Below are 13,995 nucleotides of genomic sequence, written 5' to 3'. Positions count from 1 at the left end.
GCAGAGGATCGAACCCAGGGCCTCGCACATGCTAGGCGAGCACTCTACCTCTGAGCCACAACCCCAGCCCCTCCAACCACTTTTTGAGCCCTCATCCCTTCGCATTTCCGTTGTACCCAGATAGCATGTGTGATCTGTCCAAGTCATTCACTCATGTGAAACCTCCCCTAACTCCTTGTCTCCAGTTCCATCCATCCTTTCTTAACCCCCCTGGCTCCTTCTGCCAGCCCTAGACCAGCTGCTTATTGTTGGAGGAGGGACACCCCACAGAACCTGCTGGTCTCATTTTAAACTCATGGCCCAAACTTCAGGGGAGGCCTCCCTCTTCTAATTGTGTTTCTCTATCTAGAATGAGATGCCCTTCAAAACAACCATTCACACCTCCTCTGTTCTCAACTCCCACACTCCTGCCCACTTTTTCTCACCTCTTGGAGAAAATAGAAGCCAATTGGGCAGGAAGCCTCTCCCTTCCCAGTAGCAAATCAACAGTGTGGGCATCTGGACTCTGTCCTCCCTCCTGTTCCCAGCAAGGACTCCTCCCCTTGGACCCTAGATCTCACCTATCAATGTCCTCCAGAGCTATACCTCTACCCCCAACACCTTTCTGTCCTTGGCCACTGTCATGTGTATAGAAAAACACCCTACTTTTTCTGCCACATAAAACAGGTAAATGATCCCTTAGCGCCCCACCTTCTCCAACTCCCATCTCTCCTTTTTCCTTTAGAGACGAATTTCTCCAGAGTTCTCCAGTCTGTTTCCATTCCTCAACTCTTGTTATGGTTTTGATCTGGAATGTCCACCAAAGTCCCATTTGTACAGACGTGGGGCTTTGAATCAGGAGGGCTCTGACCTCATCAGTGGATTAATCCAGGCAGTGACTGATTAGACTACTGGGAGATAGGACCTCATTGGAGGAAGTAGGTCACTGGAGTATGCCCTGAAAGGGTTTATTTTCTCCCAGTCCTTTCCTCTGTCTGTCTCTCTCTCTCCTTCCTGGCTGACAGCTTCCCTCTGCCATGATGTTCTTCACCTCATGCCCAGAGCAATGGAGATGGCCAACCGTGAACTGAATCCTCTGAAACTGAGGATTTCAGAAGGAAAAATACACTTTTCCTTTTTTAAAGTTGTTTCTGTTGGGTATTTTTGTGACAGTGACAAAAAGCTGACTAACTGAACCTCTTCAAACCACTCCAATTAGCTTGTCTCCACCCCTTGCTTTTTGGAAACTGCTTTAATAGGCATCCGCAGTGACATTCTGTTACTAAATCCAGGAGGTAGGTCACCTTTTGTTCAGCCTTGCCTGTCACTGGGCACAGGTGGCCGCCTCTCCTCCCACACTGGCTCCAGGACATCACCTCTACTTTCCTTTCTGCCTTTTGGGCTGCACCTCCTGTTTCCTTGGCTGACCTCACCCTCCCTGCTCAGTCTCTGAACAGTCCCCCAGGTTTCTTCTTCCTACTGACATTTTCAGACCGTCTCATGACATCAGATCATGTCTATACACTCCTGACTTCAAAATTCATTGCTCCAGCCTTAACCTCACTCCTGCACTCTGGACACGTTTCCAATTGATGATTGACTTCTCCACATGAATGTTCAGTGGCCATCAGACTTGCTCATGTGACTTGCTCTAGCCAATGAAATGTAAGAATGACATAATCGCTATACTCCCTCTTCCTTTTTTCATAAAAGGGTGACCAGTAATGTTCTACCTAGAAATGACTCCATCAGCCTGGATCCCAGGGAGAAAACAGCAAATATAGCCACAAGTGACCCACAATAGGTATGTTGCAGGAGCAAGAAATGTTTGCCACGTGAAGCAATAGACTTTGGGGGTTTTGTTAACCAAAGCACAACATAGCCTATCCTATTACATGTACTTCTTGAGGTTGTGTGATCCACTAAGCAACAGGGAGACTGCTCCAAATCATATTCATGAAGATGAGCCCAGCATGAATCGTACCATGAGGGAGACAGGTATACCTCAGTGTTAGGGAAATAAACCTTAGCCAGGTACAGTGGTGCCCACCTGTAATCCCAGCAGCTTGGGTGGCCGAAGCAGGAGGATCATGAGTTCAAAGCCAGCCTCAGCAAAAGTGAGGTGCTAAGCAACTCAGTGAGGCCCTGTCTCTAAATAAAATACAAAATAGGACTGGGGATGTGGCTCAGTGGTGAGTGCCCCCGAGTTCAAATCCCCAGTTTCCCCCGTCCCCGCAAAAAAAGGAAAATGAACCTTGCTGGAAATAGAGCAGAGCCCCCACATCAGAGGCCAATTCCAAGTCAGTTCCAATTTTACCCTTAAATTGCCCATAATATATAGAACAGTGTGGTGTGATGTCTGATGATCAACAGAGCGTGTTTTTCTCCAGCACTGAAACAAATAGTTTTTCTTTGGTTGAACGCCTGATAAAGTAATTGATTTGTTAAGGGAGCCTTCTGTAAGAAAAATCTGTCTTTCAACAGCAAACACATCCAGTACGGCAAAATGCTTTTTACCATATCAATTTTCTTCTTCCTCTTAAGACCACAGCTAACCTTTATTTCCCAACATCCCTTGCATGTAGACGTGGCCATGGGACTGAGCTGTAACCAGTGGATGCAAGTGGAGCAATATGTGCTAATGTACCCAGCCTTTCCCAGAAAGCCTGCTCTAGGCAGAGTCTTCTTAAGTAGAAGCACACACACTCTCCTCCCCAGCTCCCCCTCTTTTAAGATCACATTACAGCTGGATTGGCGTGGAGACTTCTGGTGGCACTGTAAATGGTTAGCATCAAAGAGCCCAGGAGACTTCCGCTTCCGGTTCCCAGCGTCGACTCCGGCTGGGCTTCAGCGCTCGAGCGGAGAGGTTGTGGCGTCTTCAGGTTCGAGGCGACTCGAGCTCCGGTCAGGATGATCGAGGTTGTTTACGCGGACTTTCTTCCCCAGACGGTCGTTGCAAAGTGCAACACCGATGACACCATCGGGGACCTTAAGAAACTGATCGAGGCTCAAACTGGCACCCCTTGGAACAAGATTGTTCTTAAGAAGTGGTACACGATTTTTAAGGACCACGTGTCTCTGGGGGACTATGAAATCCATGATGGGATGAACCTGGAGCTTTATTACCAATAGAGCAGAATTCCTATCCCCCTGACTTAGCCTCTTGTCCCAAGCTCACCTCTCACACTGGTATGGATATTTGTTTTTAAAAACATTAATAAAGACTTAGATACTGGAAAAAAAAAAAAAAAAAGAGCCCAGGAGCCAGTCAGGGCTGTGGGAGCCAGGAGGGCGGAGGATTCCCTGCTCCAGGTTTGGTCCAGTGCTCAGAGGACCCACCTGGCTGAAGGGACAGTTAATTCTGGAAGGATAAGGGGAAAGACAGGGTTCTGCTGCAGGAGCTGGGAGGACACCTTATCTGGTCTCCTCTTACACCCCAGCAGGTCAGGCAGGGCGACGCTTGTGCATCTGAACCACAACTCGGTTTTGGGCAGTCCCTATACCTTAAGCACAGATCTGCCCTGAGTAAAGCCCTTCAACACTCATGCCACAAGTGTTTCCAGGAAGAAGTGTGAGAGCATTTGCCACAGCATCATTCACGGTGGCTGGACCTGGTTAAATTGATAATAGCTGGCATTCTATGCAACCATTAAGAAGTCTGCTAACTTGGGACTGATGTCGGTGATCAATGCTAAGAGGACAGGATCCAGGGCCAAACTGGCCTCCTCTCAGGGCCTCTATTCCCCTCTGGAAAATGAGCACATTAATAGGTTTGTCTACTGCAGAGAACACAGTGGAATTCAGTTAAGATGATTAAGATAATGCACATAAAAAGCACAGTTAGCAGTGACACAGCCCACATACAGAATGAAATTTAAAATATGGACAATAAAGTCCTAATGTCCTACTGAGTTCCTTCAGCCACTCCAGCTGGCTGCTTCTGCCTCATCTCTCCAGCTCCCCAATCACCCCCAGCACTTGGTGTTCTAGCCACATCAATTGAGGTCTATCAATGCCTATCAGTGCCTGGGAGCTCTCTGGTTCCCCTTCCTTTGCAGGCTGTTCCCCACACACACACACACACCCTTCCCCAGTCCCCACCAGCTTTCTACTTAAGATACCCACCCTCTTCACCAAAACCTAAGGGAGGTGCTGCAGGTCTTCTACTCCTATCCCCACGAGTACCTCCCTGATTATTGCTAACTCCTCCAGCCCTGTCCACCCATGATCTTAAAAGAGGGCTGGGAAGCCAATTGTCTCCTGGGCTTAGGAGTTAAAGCCCATATGTATGTGTGTATACAAACATATATATATATTGGAGAGGTACGCAGAATTGAATCTTGGGACGCTTAACAACCGAGCCACATCCCCAGTCCTTTTTATATTTCATTTAGAGACAGGGTCTTGCCAAGTTGCGTGGGGCCTCCCTAAGTTGCTGAGGCTGGCTTTGAACCTGCAATCCTCCTGCCTCAGCCTCCCAAGCTGCTGGGATTATAGATAGGTACCACTATGCCCAGCTCTGATGAATTTTAGTTCCCCTGGATGTGAAGGCCTCTGGGGCCACCTGCTAAGCTATTATGAAGATGAAATGAGTAAAATTTGCCAAGAACCCAGCACAGGGTCTGGCATATGGTAGTTCCGATAGTTTTAAAAAGAAAGCTGGCATTAGAGAGCAGGAGAGCTAATGACAGGAGTAGCTGTTAGGGACAGAGGCCCAGAACAATGCCCAGCATATGGTATATAACAGGTGTCCCAAAAATGTTTAAGATCAAACAGTGATTCTCAACATTGGAAGGAAGAATCAAGTGGAGTTTATTAAAATTGCAGACTTCTGGGCTCATCTCTGGAGACTTGATTTCTTTTTAAATTTATTTCTTAGTTGTAGTTGGACACAATACCTTTATTTCACTTACCTATTTTTTATGTGGTGTTGAGGATCAAACCCAGGGCCCCGCACGTGAGGCGAGCACTCTACCACAACCCCAGCCCCAAGAGACTGATTGATTCTGAAGGTCCAAGAGGTTGAATTCTGAGAATAACCTATAAGTGGTCTAAGGGCCACATTCTGAGAAACCAACTAATCTTTTCTGGAATATTTATTAAGTAACTATTCATTTCAGATTAAGGTAAATATCCATCTAACCATAGAGAGAGGAACAGGAAGTCTGTGCACTCAGGGAGTTTACACTCTAGTGGGGGTAGAAATATCAAGAATATGAGTCAAAGCAGACCATCAGGGACATAAAGGTGGGTTGAGAAGATGTGGCATGAGCGTGGGTGATCGGAAGGACTTTTCTCTGTCATTCTGGAATGACAGAAAGGAGCCAGCCGCAAACGGGGGAAAACATCCAGGTAGATCTTCCTTTTTTCCAATCTCCCCTTAATCCAGGGCCTGATCCAAAAATGTCTAAAAGGAAACCAAGTCCAGAAGAGAGAAGCTGTTGCCTTTATTATCAAGGCTTTCAAGGTCAGGGTAGACTGGTCGGAGGAAACTGCCATAGGAAGGATCTAGACGGCCCTTTCCTCCTGGACACGGTGCCCCAGGCTTCCTGTGGCAGGGGGCAGAGATCTGACTCACCTGCCTTTTGGGAAACATGGCTCCTGCACCATCTCTCTCAAGTGTCCCTAAAACCTCAGGCCAAGCCAGAAGCCAGGGCTGAGCCAACCTCCTGTGTGGCGATGCGTAATCCTCAAATAGGCTGCCTACCACAGGGGCCTCCTGAGCATCCTTTTTGATTTGTAGACCAGGTCTTTGGGGATCACAAGGGTGGGTCTAATCTTCAGGGTTACAGAGATTGTGACAACACCAAAGAGAGGCTGACCCCCATCCCAGCAGGTTGGAGAACACATTAGGAAGACATGAGAATGGGCCTCCTGGGAGGGGGAGGGAAGCCATGTGGCACAATAAGATGACCAATCAGGTGGGAGGTTCCAGGAGTTGTCAGGGTCACTTCTTCTTGGCACGGTCTGCCGCATCCAAGGCAGCCATGTTGCGGGCAGCTGTGATCAGGTGGATGACACTGATGAGGGACTTGAGCAAGGCGATGGGGGCGGTGACCCAGAGACCCATTCGGAAGAGCCCCACAGAGCCAACTGCGGGGAGACAGCAGGGGAAGGGGGTGTGGAGAGAGAGAATGAATATGGGAACAGGAGACTGATGCGCCCAGATGTCTGAGGCCTTTATCTCCCACTGGCAGGGCAGGACCCCTCTCCCACCTGCCTCCCAGCCCATCCTCTCCTACCTAAAGGTCCCTCGGAGAAATTGAACAGGTAAAGGAGGCAGTAGAAGAGCTCATTTCCAGCACACAGGGTGAACAGAGCAGGCTGCACACACAAAGAACACTTAAGTAGCCAGCAGGGTCTCACGCACCCCACAAGGCCCTCTACCACGGAGGGGGCAGTGCATTTCAGCAAATCACTTCCCTTTACAAAACTTCTGGTTCACAGATTAAAAGTCCATGCTCAGCCTGACTCCCAACCACGCCCCACTCTATTTCTCTCCCTCTTCTCCCTCCAGCCAGTTACTCCCAATGGGTGCACAGAGGCCTCATTCCCAATGTAGTCAGGAGGATCCACTCAAGCCTTCCCCGCCAATCTTGCTCCTTCATGCCTCAGCCTAGAGGTCCCTCCTTCCCAGAGGGTCTTCGCTGTCCCTCCCTATCACTGTGCCCTCTCTTGACCCTGCACCAAAGTTCCTTCACCCAGAAGCTGAGGGGCAAGGAATGCTCACCCTGGAGGTGTAGTAGATCCGAAGCACTGGATTCCCAGACAGGTCGATCATCTTGTGACTCTCACTACCCCGGACCACAGAACTTGGAGAGAAAATAGGAGGAATCCATGAACATTCATTTCCTTTAATGTCTATCTAACCCTCACATCAACCCAATGTGGAAGATGCTATGTAGAGCTGAGGGGCTGAAAACCAGGATCTTTCCCAAAGCTACACAATTACAAATTGTGTGTGGAGGGGAGGGGGCAATCAAAACTCAAATGCCTCATTGAAAGCTTCCATGCCCCTTCCTAGTTACTGAGGTTGGCCTCAAATTTGTGATTCCACCCCCAGCAGCTGGGGTTATAGGTATGCATCACCGTGCCCAGGTGCCCATTTGGAATCCTACAATAGCAAGCCAAAAGTGCCTTAAGGAATTGCTTAATTCCAACTGTAAATAAGACTGAAACTAATTCAGAGAGAGACACACACACACACATGGTTTGCCCAGGGTCCTTCAACAGAGCAGAGTTTACAAGGAGACCTCCTGAAAAGCCTGAGGCCATCCAGAGACACCCTCCCCACTGTAGTGTTTTCAAGTAGTCAACACCCCAGAACTGAAGCAGACCTGTGGAGGTGCAGCCAGTGACTGGCCACATCCAAGCTCATGCTGAGCTGGAAGAGAAGGGTAGCTCGAGGGTACAGCAGGGCCAAGTTGACCAACAGACACATGGTAGAGCAGCGGTCGGTAAGCATGTCCAACATGGCCCCAAACCGGGTTCCTGAAAAATGGGGACTGTTAGGTAGGAAGGGAGCAGTGAACCCATGCTAGGTGCTCATATCTGGTATATTACTCTGATGCAGAGTCTAAAAGGGTGGAAAATACTGCCTAGGGAGAAAAACTGCTGCTAGCAGTGGGGTGTGAGACAAGTGTGCAAAGGTCACCATGGCATGAAATGAGAAATAAGCTGGAAGAAAACAGTGTTGGGGGGAGGGGAAGCTATATCTTTAACTCATCAGCCCTAGAACCCAGGCTCCAGAGCAAAAACAGGAGTTTAAGGTGGGTCTTAGGGTGGGTCTGGAGAGCAGATTAATTACCCTCCAGAAGCCACACCCTTCTCTCCCCATCTCCCATCTCAAATTGAACTCCCTATTGCATGTGCCCAGCACACAGTAGGCCCCCAGTAAACACTTGTTGAATGGAAATTTATTCAGGGAGATCTCTAGCAGTACCAGAGCCAAGTCCAGGCTTGCCCTTTATCCAACCCTCATAGCAGGGAATTCTCAAGAGCTAGCTTAAATCCCTTCTGCTATGAAACCAGGCCGTTCTGTTCTGCTTTCTAGAGAGAAAGGAATGACAGAGCCCTCGGTGAGGTCCTAGGAGACAGGGAAAGGGGACAAGGCTGGCAGGTAGGGGGTGCCTCTCACCTTGATTGAGGGCCCGAGCAGCATGTCCATCAAAAGCGTCCAGAAGTCCGCTGAGCAGATAGAAGGAGGAGGCCGTGAAGGGGCAGCAGGGCATGAAGTAGAAAGCAATGATGGCGAAGACAATCCGGGCATAACCTTGGAAAGGGAAGTGGGTGAACAGCGCGGGATCAGGGAGCCTGTCCGAGGCCCCTCGCCCTCCCGTTCTTCCCGGGGCCGCAGGCAGCACTCACCGATAAGGTTAGGCACGAAAAGGAAGATATTTTCGCTTGGCATCGCGGCGTTCCACTTGCCGCCCCGGACCAGCTCCGGAGGTGCCAACGCTGTCCCAGCCCCACCCGCGCGGCCTCACCCTCCGGCCCGGCACATCGGCCGCCTCTCCTGCGCCCTGGACCCCGCTGCCTGCGCCCGGCCCCAGATGTTAAAGCTCGCAACCGGCGGGAGCATGGGCCAACCAGATGTGCTCTGGGCGCAGGGGGCGCGAGCAACCCGCCCTTCCGATGGGCAGAGCCTCGCCTCCGCCCACCCCGTAGGCGCAGCCGACCCAGCAGAGATCCCGGCTGCTCCAGCTGTGCTCGGCTTCCGGAAACCTACTCTTCTGCGCTCGTCCTTGCAAAATTGGAGATCAGAGAAAGGAGGAAGAAGCTTTAAAAAATGGCTGCGGCCCCTTTAAGACCTGCCTGTTTCCTTTTCCTTTTCCTCTCTCCGCCCCTTTGCATCGGATCGTACCAAAGCACAGAGGGAGAAGAGGGAGCAAAGAACCATCGGCGCCGAGCCAAAGAAGGAACTGAAGAGGAAAATGGCAAAAGAAAGGCAGCCTAAATGAATATCTCTTTTTTTCCTTTTTACGAAGGATATGACTTCCTGACGGCAAAGATAAAGGGTTAAGATTCCACCCTCCTGAGTCTTCGCCTCCCCTGGAAACAAGGCTAGTTGGTACAGTCCACATTCTCCTTCCCCGCCCCCTAACTCCCTGCCCTCATTTGCTCTCGCCGGCTCCAGGAGGAGAGTGGCTAGAGAGGCTTCAGAGCGGCCCAGGACTGGCTTGCTTCTGGCTTCTAGGGACACCCTAGTGGTGGGAGGATCGGGCCCACCCTACGTTATCCTCCCAAACTTAAGCCTCTAGCGCTGGGGTCACCCCCTCCAGTGAGGGACCTGGAGGACGCTGGAGGGGAGGTCGAGGAACGAACTTTGCATGCTAAGAAAATGTCCTCATCTTTGGTTCTAGAATCTCCAATCTCCTAGCAACGGGGCTGTAGAATCTTCACAAACATTAAGGTTTTTATAGCAACGGGTAGCGGCGCCTCCCGGGCTCCCCCTCTTTCCACTTTCCCCTTCCCATCTCCTCCCCTTCCCCCTTGATCCATAATAGGGGCCCCCTTAGACCGCTCCGTCTCCCCCTCCTGCTGAGTACCCCAAGATTTCAACCTATCTGCCAGGTCTGGGGCGGCGAGTAGGTTGCCTTGGCTTGGGAAGGGCTTTGGGAGGAAAGATGGAGGAAGAGGGTGTCTGGGCTTGTGGTTTTGTGAGAGTCATCTCCCCCCCCAAAAAAAAAAAAGTTTAGGGCTGAGATTACATATATACCTATACCCTCTCCCACCCAGAGAGGGGAGAAAATTGAAACCATGGGATGTTTCTTCCAAGAGCATTGATTAAACCTTGGCTCTGGGAATGGAGGTCAGCTTACTTCTTGGGAAAGCAGGCTGGCTTCTCAGCCTAACACAGGCTTTGACTGTTCACAGGGGATGGCATCCACTCCAACCAGGAATGACGAAAAAAAGAGCAGCTGGCTGTCTCAAACTGCATCCTCCTTGAGTGGAGGGCAGGTGAGCACCTAAGGGGAGCTCTGGAGGTGGGAGTGTAATGAGGTGAGGAGGCCCCAGGCAGAGGCAGCTGGTCTGAGCTGCAAGCCCTGGGACACTAACCTCCATCCTGAGCCCTGAGCCTCCCTCAGACTGCTCCTCACAGGTCTAGGGCCTTCTAGTCAAATCTCAAGGCTCAACCCTCCAAAACAGACTCTTCAGCCCCAGAGCCTCCAGCTGGGAAGCCCCCAGACCCAGCATTCTGAGGCTGTACAGAAGTTTTCACACTCAGATCTTCTGACTTCCTTTCCCAGAAGGTTTCAATATCTCGTTCTGAGGAATTCCTGACTCGGATCAGCAACGAACTTACAGAGGAGGCCTTGTTTATAGCTGGCTGCCACATGAATCCTGTGCCCACTGAGGAAAAGCAGACAAAAGACCAAGGGACTCAGATATCCAGTCACGGTGACCTCCACCTCAGGACTGCTGTGTCTAGAGGCCCTCCCATATGCCTGGTTCCAGTCCCTGACCCTCTCCTGACCATAGCTGACCTCTCCAGGAATCTGTGCCTGAGTGGCCTGTCTCAGAGCTGGTCCTAGGCAGAGTGCCCCATAAACCCTAACCCGGTACCCACTCCTCACTGCTGGCCAGAAATTCCCTTGGCCCCTTCTGCCCTAGCCATATATATCTCTTGCTGCCCTTGGGTTGGGCATAGTCATTTCTCTAACTGGGGCCTCTGCTTCCAGTGCTCTTCACCATGACCGGAGCCACAAACACCTGGTGAGTGAGGCTTCATGGAGATGTCCTTTGTCCTGGGAAAAAGATAAGGAACATATAGTGGAGAGAGCAAGGGTTTGGCAAACATTCCAGCGGGGTAGAGGGATTTTAGAACCATGCAGTTCTATTTTATTCTGCTCTGATCCTCAAATTCAGAGTTCTCATTCAACCTTCTCCTTTCTCTTCTGCCATCTCCAGCTCTGACAGAGACCATATCCACACCAAGGCACACCGGCTATCCCTTCGTGATAAGGTATCTATGAGACTGTTCAGTATTAACAAAATATTTAGAGTTTGCACTATGTGCCAGTACTTGCTTTAGGAACTTGGGACACAGAAATATATAATAGAGTCTCAGCCTTTGAATTATTCACAGTTTAATGTGAGGACAGACAATTAAATGGCTAATTACAATATAGTATGGACACAATGAGAAATGGAAACAATGAGAAGAATACTTCTATCCCAACTTAAATTAGGACAGGAAGGAAAGGAATCATGGAGCTTCCTGGAGACACCTAATGAATTTTCCAGGAGAACACTGGACATGGTAGTGCAATGCTTGTAATCCTAGTGGCTTGGGAGGCTGAGGTAGGAGGATTGCAAGTTCAAAGCCAGCTTCAGCAACTTAGTGAGGCCCTAAGCAACTTAGCAAGACCCTGTCTCAAAATAAAAATTAAAAAGGGCTGGGGGTCTGGCTCAGTGAACCCCCTGGGTTCAATCCCTGGTACAAAAAAAAAAAAAAATGCAAGAAAACAAGGGCTGGTGGGAGTACTCCAAGTAGTAGAGATTCCATGAGTAAAGGCAGAGATATGTTTTAGAAGAGTGAGTGTAAGCAGATGTATGTGCACTGAGGGTGGAGGATAGGGCCTGAAGCAGCTTAACCCCTGGAATATGCAGGCAAGGTAGACAGGAACTAACCAAGAGACCTGTGTGTGCCTTGTTAAGATCATAGACATTTTTCTATAGGTAAGAAACCATTGAAGAGTTGAAGTAAGAAGTGGGAATTTTATATCAGTCACTTTGATAGTCACTGGAAAAGGGGAAAGACCCAAGGCAGGGAGGCCAGTTAGGAATTACTGCAAAGAAACCAAACTAGAGATGATGGTCCTAACCTGGACAGTAATGGTAGAGATGGGAGGAGGAGCCCTGATTAGAAATGGTAGAGGGAAAAAGGGAATCAGACGACTGCCAAGTTTCTGACTTGGGCAACCTGAGTCTGATCATGTCATGTTTCCTCTTGGAACTCTACAGTAGCTTCCAATTTTTGTAAAAGCCAGTGTCCTTCAGTGCTCACATGGCCCAGCATGAGCACTCCACAACTATTGTCTCTGTGATTCATTGTCTGTAACTTCTCCACTTATTTCCCTGTCTCTGCACCTGGGCCTTCTCATTCTTTCTGGAACATGGCAAGCATGTTTCTGACTTTAGGCAGGAAATGTTTTTATTACTTTATTTAAGTGTGTTTATCGTGCTCATGGGGGACTCCAGGTGGAAATATTCTATAGACAGACAGCTGGAAATATGGATTCTACACTTAAAGAATAGATCTAGGCTAGTGATTGAGAGTTGACCCTGAGGTCATGAGGAGGGAGCTGTCAGTTGAAGGGAGAGTATATGGTGGCCCTGTGAGGCTTTGGGTAGAGTAAGAAAGGAAAAGGTACTAAGGGTAGAGCCCTGGAGAACTCCCTGTAATGGATTGGCAGAAGAGGAAAGAAGGATTCAGGGAGAAGGAACTGAAGCCAACAGATGTTTATTGAGTATGATGTGCCAGGTTCATCAAGCCATGGGGACAAGTCATTTTTCTGACGTGGGCCACTACTTCAAGTATTAATCACCAAACTTGAGGCAAAATACAGTCGAGAATAAGCCACTTCTCTTGTCCTTAAGGAGCTGATTTTTTTAGTGCCTTTGGGACATTAGATCTCTCCTAACGGGGCTGGTATTAGAAATAGTTTGAATAATCAGAAAAGCCCCGGCCTTAATAATTTATCTGCTAACTTATGTAAGTTGCTTTCCTTCTTCCTCCATCCCAAGATGCTCTGTGAGGACCTGCCAGTCCGTACAGTGGTTTCCCGTCCTTCCCAGATGACACTTGATTAAGGATTTCATCCTGAGCAAACATCTTTCCCTCATCCACCTGCCAGCCCCCCCATGATTTCAGGAGACTTTTTCTTGCTTACCTTCAAAGAAGAACCTGGAAGCCTTTGAATTGCCCTTTGAATTGTTGGCATTGCGGCTAATCAAAAATGTTAGGAGAGGGAATGGGTGAGTAGATGGGGAGGTAGGTAAATGGTGAATAGGTAAATGGATATATTCATTGAACATATATTAAGCACTTACTGTGTCCTAGTACTTCTCTAGAGAGTGAAGTATAGCAGTGAACAAAACAGAATCCCTTCTGGTAAGGAGTTTAAAAGGGGCAGAGTGAGTAGATGAAAGAGAGGTGAGTGGGTGGCTGGATAGATGGGGGTAGATGGATGTGTGAGTGGAAAGGCAGATGGAGAATGATGGATAGTATGCAGATGGATGGGTGGAAGGAGAATGTGGGTGGATGGAGAGATGGATAAGAAATGGTGGATGAATAAATGGGTGGGTGGTGCATGGGTTTGATGGATGGGTAAAGGATGGAAAGATGGTAAGACATAAGCTTTGGGTCTAAAGAGTCAAAAGCTGTCTTCCAGAGAGTTCTCCCCACAATTTGACATCTATTAGCCCAACCCTTTTTGGTGCTGTTCTTGGTCTCTCATGCCCTCCCCCATTTTTCCCTCTAGAACATGCCTCAAAACTCCTCTTTCAAAATTTGTTAAATACTTCATTTGGGTGGGGGGATTCCTGGTCATGAGCAGTGCCACCCTGGAAGCCAAGGAAATGTTCTGGATGCATCGCACAGATCTCCATCTTCAGCCAACAAAGATACCACCAGGAAGAAAAGGCTTTAATAAAGTCATGGGGTTCTTCCCCTTCCCCGCAATTCAGGAAGTGCTCTGGTGTTGCTTCTCTGGGGTGGAGGTCCAGATATGGTTGCTGGATATAAGCATGCAGTTGGGAAGGTTTTCATTTAGACACTTCTCTGTCAGCCAGTTGGCGGAATTGATGTCATGGATGCCCACCCATCCTTACAGCTAGAATCTTACAGTCTAGGGCTATGACATCTGGGAGGGTCCCCTCTTGCTTCCAAGGAGCAGCAACCAAAGGTTGCTGAGGATCCTGATCCATGACCTTTCACTTGGATCCTGGGGCCTCACACCTACAGGAACATATCACACACATTACTAGCCAGAAAGCTCTGCAGGCGGCTTT

At 49.1% G+C, this 13,995-nt stretch overlaps 3 protein-coding genes across 6 annotated transcripts; 2 read left to right on the top strand and 1 right to left on the bottom strand.

Moving 5' to 3' along the window:
* The first annotated feature begins 2,794 nt into the window (after window positions 1-2,794).
* Window positions 2,795-3,205, top strand: LOC308650771 (ubiquitin-like protein 5). The gene has a single exon (XM_081297098.1). It carries the CDS (start codon window positions 2,890-2,892, stop codon window positions 3,109-3,111), a length of 222 nt encoding a protein of 73 aa, XP_081153224.1. The 5' UTR covers window positions 2,795-2,889; the 3' UTR covers window positions 3,112-3,205.
* A 2,197-nt stretch (window positions 3,206-5,402) lies between these two features.
* Window positions 5,403-8,808, bottom strand: CDIPT (CDP-diacylglycerol--inositol 3-phosphatidyltransferase). Of its 2 annotated transcripts, none has more exons than XM_081298992.1 (6): window positions 8,347-8,808; window positions 8,117-8,251; window positions 7,317-7,470; window positions 6,710-6,791; window positions 6,222-6,303; window positions 5,403-6,010 (listed from the first exon to the last, which is right to left on the bottom strand). In XM_081298992.1, exons 1-6 carry the CDS (start codon window positions 8,387-8,389, stop codon window positions 5,829-5,831), a joined length of 678 nt encoding a protein of 225 aa, XP_081155118.1. In that variant the 5' UTR covers window positions 8,390-8,808; the 3' UTR covers window positions 5,403-5,828. The 2 variants fall into 2 exon arrangements, with proteins under 2 accessions (XP_081155118.1, XP_081155119.1); XM_081298993.1 differs by having other exon boundaries at window positions 5,403-6,072; window positions 8,347-8,807.
* A 302-nt stretch (window positions 8,809-9,110) lies between these two features.
* LOC308651614 (putative protein T-ENOL) lies at window positions 9,111-13,655 on the top strand. 3 transcript variants are annotated; one of them, XM_081298988.1, is made up of 8 exons: window positions 9,111-9,391; window positions 9,486-9,552; window positions 9,856-9,939; window positions 10,230-10,380; window positions 10,662-10,695; window positions 10,891-10,945; window positions 12,730-12,960; window positions 13,467-13,655. In XM_081298988.1, exons 3-7 carry the CDS (start codon window positions 9,859-9,861, stop codon window positions 12,793-12,795), a joined length of 387 nt encoding a protein of 128 aa, XP_081155114.1. In that variant the 5' UTR covers window positions 9,111-9,391; window positions 9,486-9,552; window positions 9,856-9,858; the 3' UTR covers window positions 12,796-12,960; window positions 13,467-13,655. The 3 variants fall into 3 exon arrangements, with proteins under 3 accessions (XP_081155114.1, XP_081155113.1, XP_081155112.1); XM_081298987.1 differs by lacking the exon at window positions 9,486-9,552; XM_081298986.1 differs by having other exon boundaries at window positions 9,111-9,552.
* The last annotated feature ends 340 nt before the right edge of the window (window positions 13,656-13,995 follow it).

Source organism: Spermophilus citellus (assembly GCF_964194105.1).
Source record: "Spermophilus citellus genome assembly, chromosome: 6".
Classification (NCBI taxonomy): domain Eukaryota; kingdom Metazoa; phylum Chordata; class Mammalia; order Rodentia; family Sciuridae; genus Spermophilus; species Spermophilus citellus.
The sequence above is the reverse complement of the archived record's forward strand: the minus strand, read 5'-3'. Positions and strand labels throughout refer to the sequence as shown.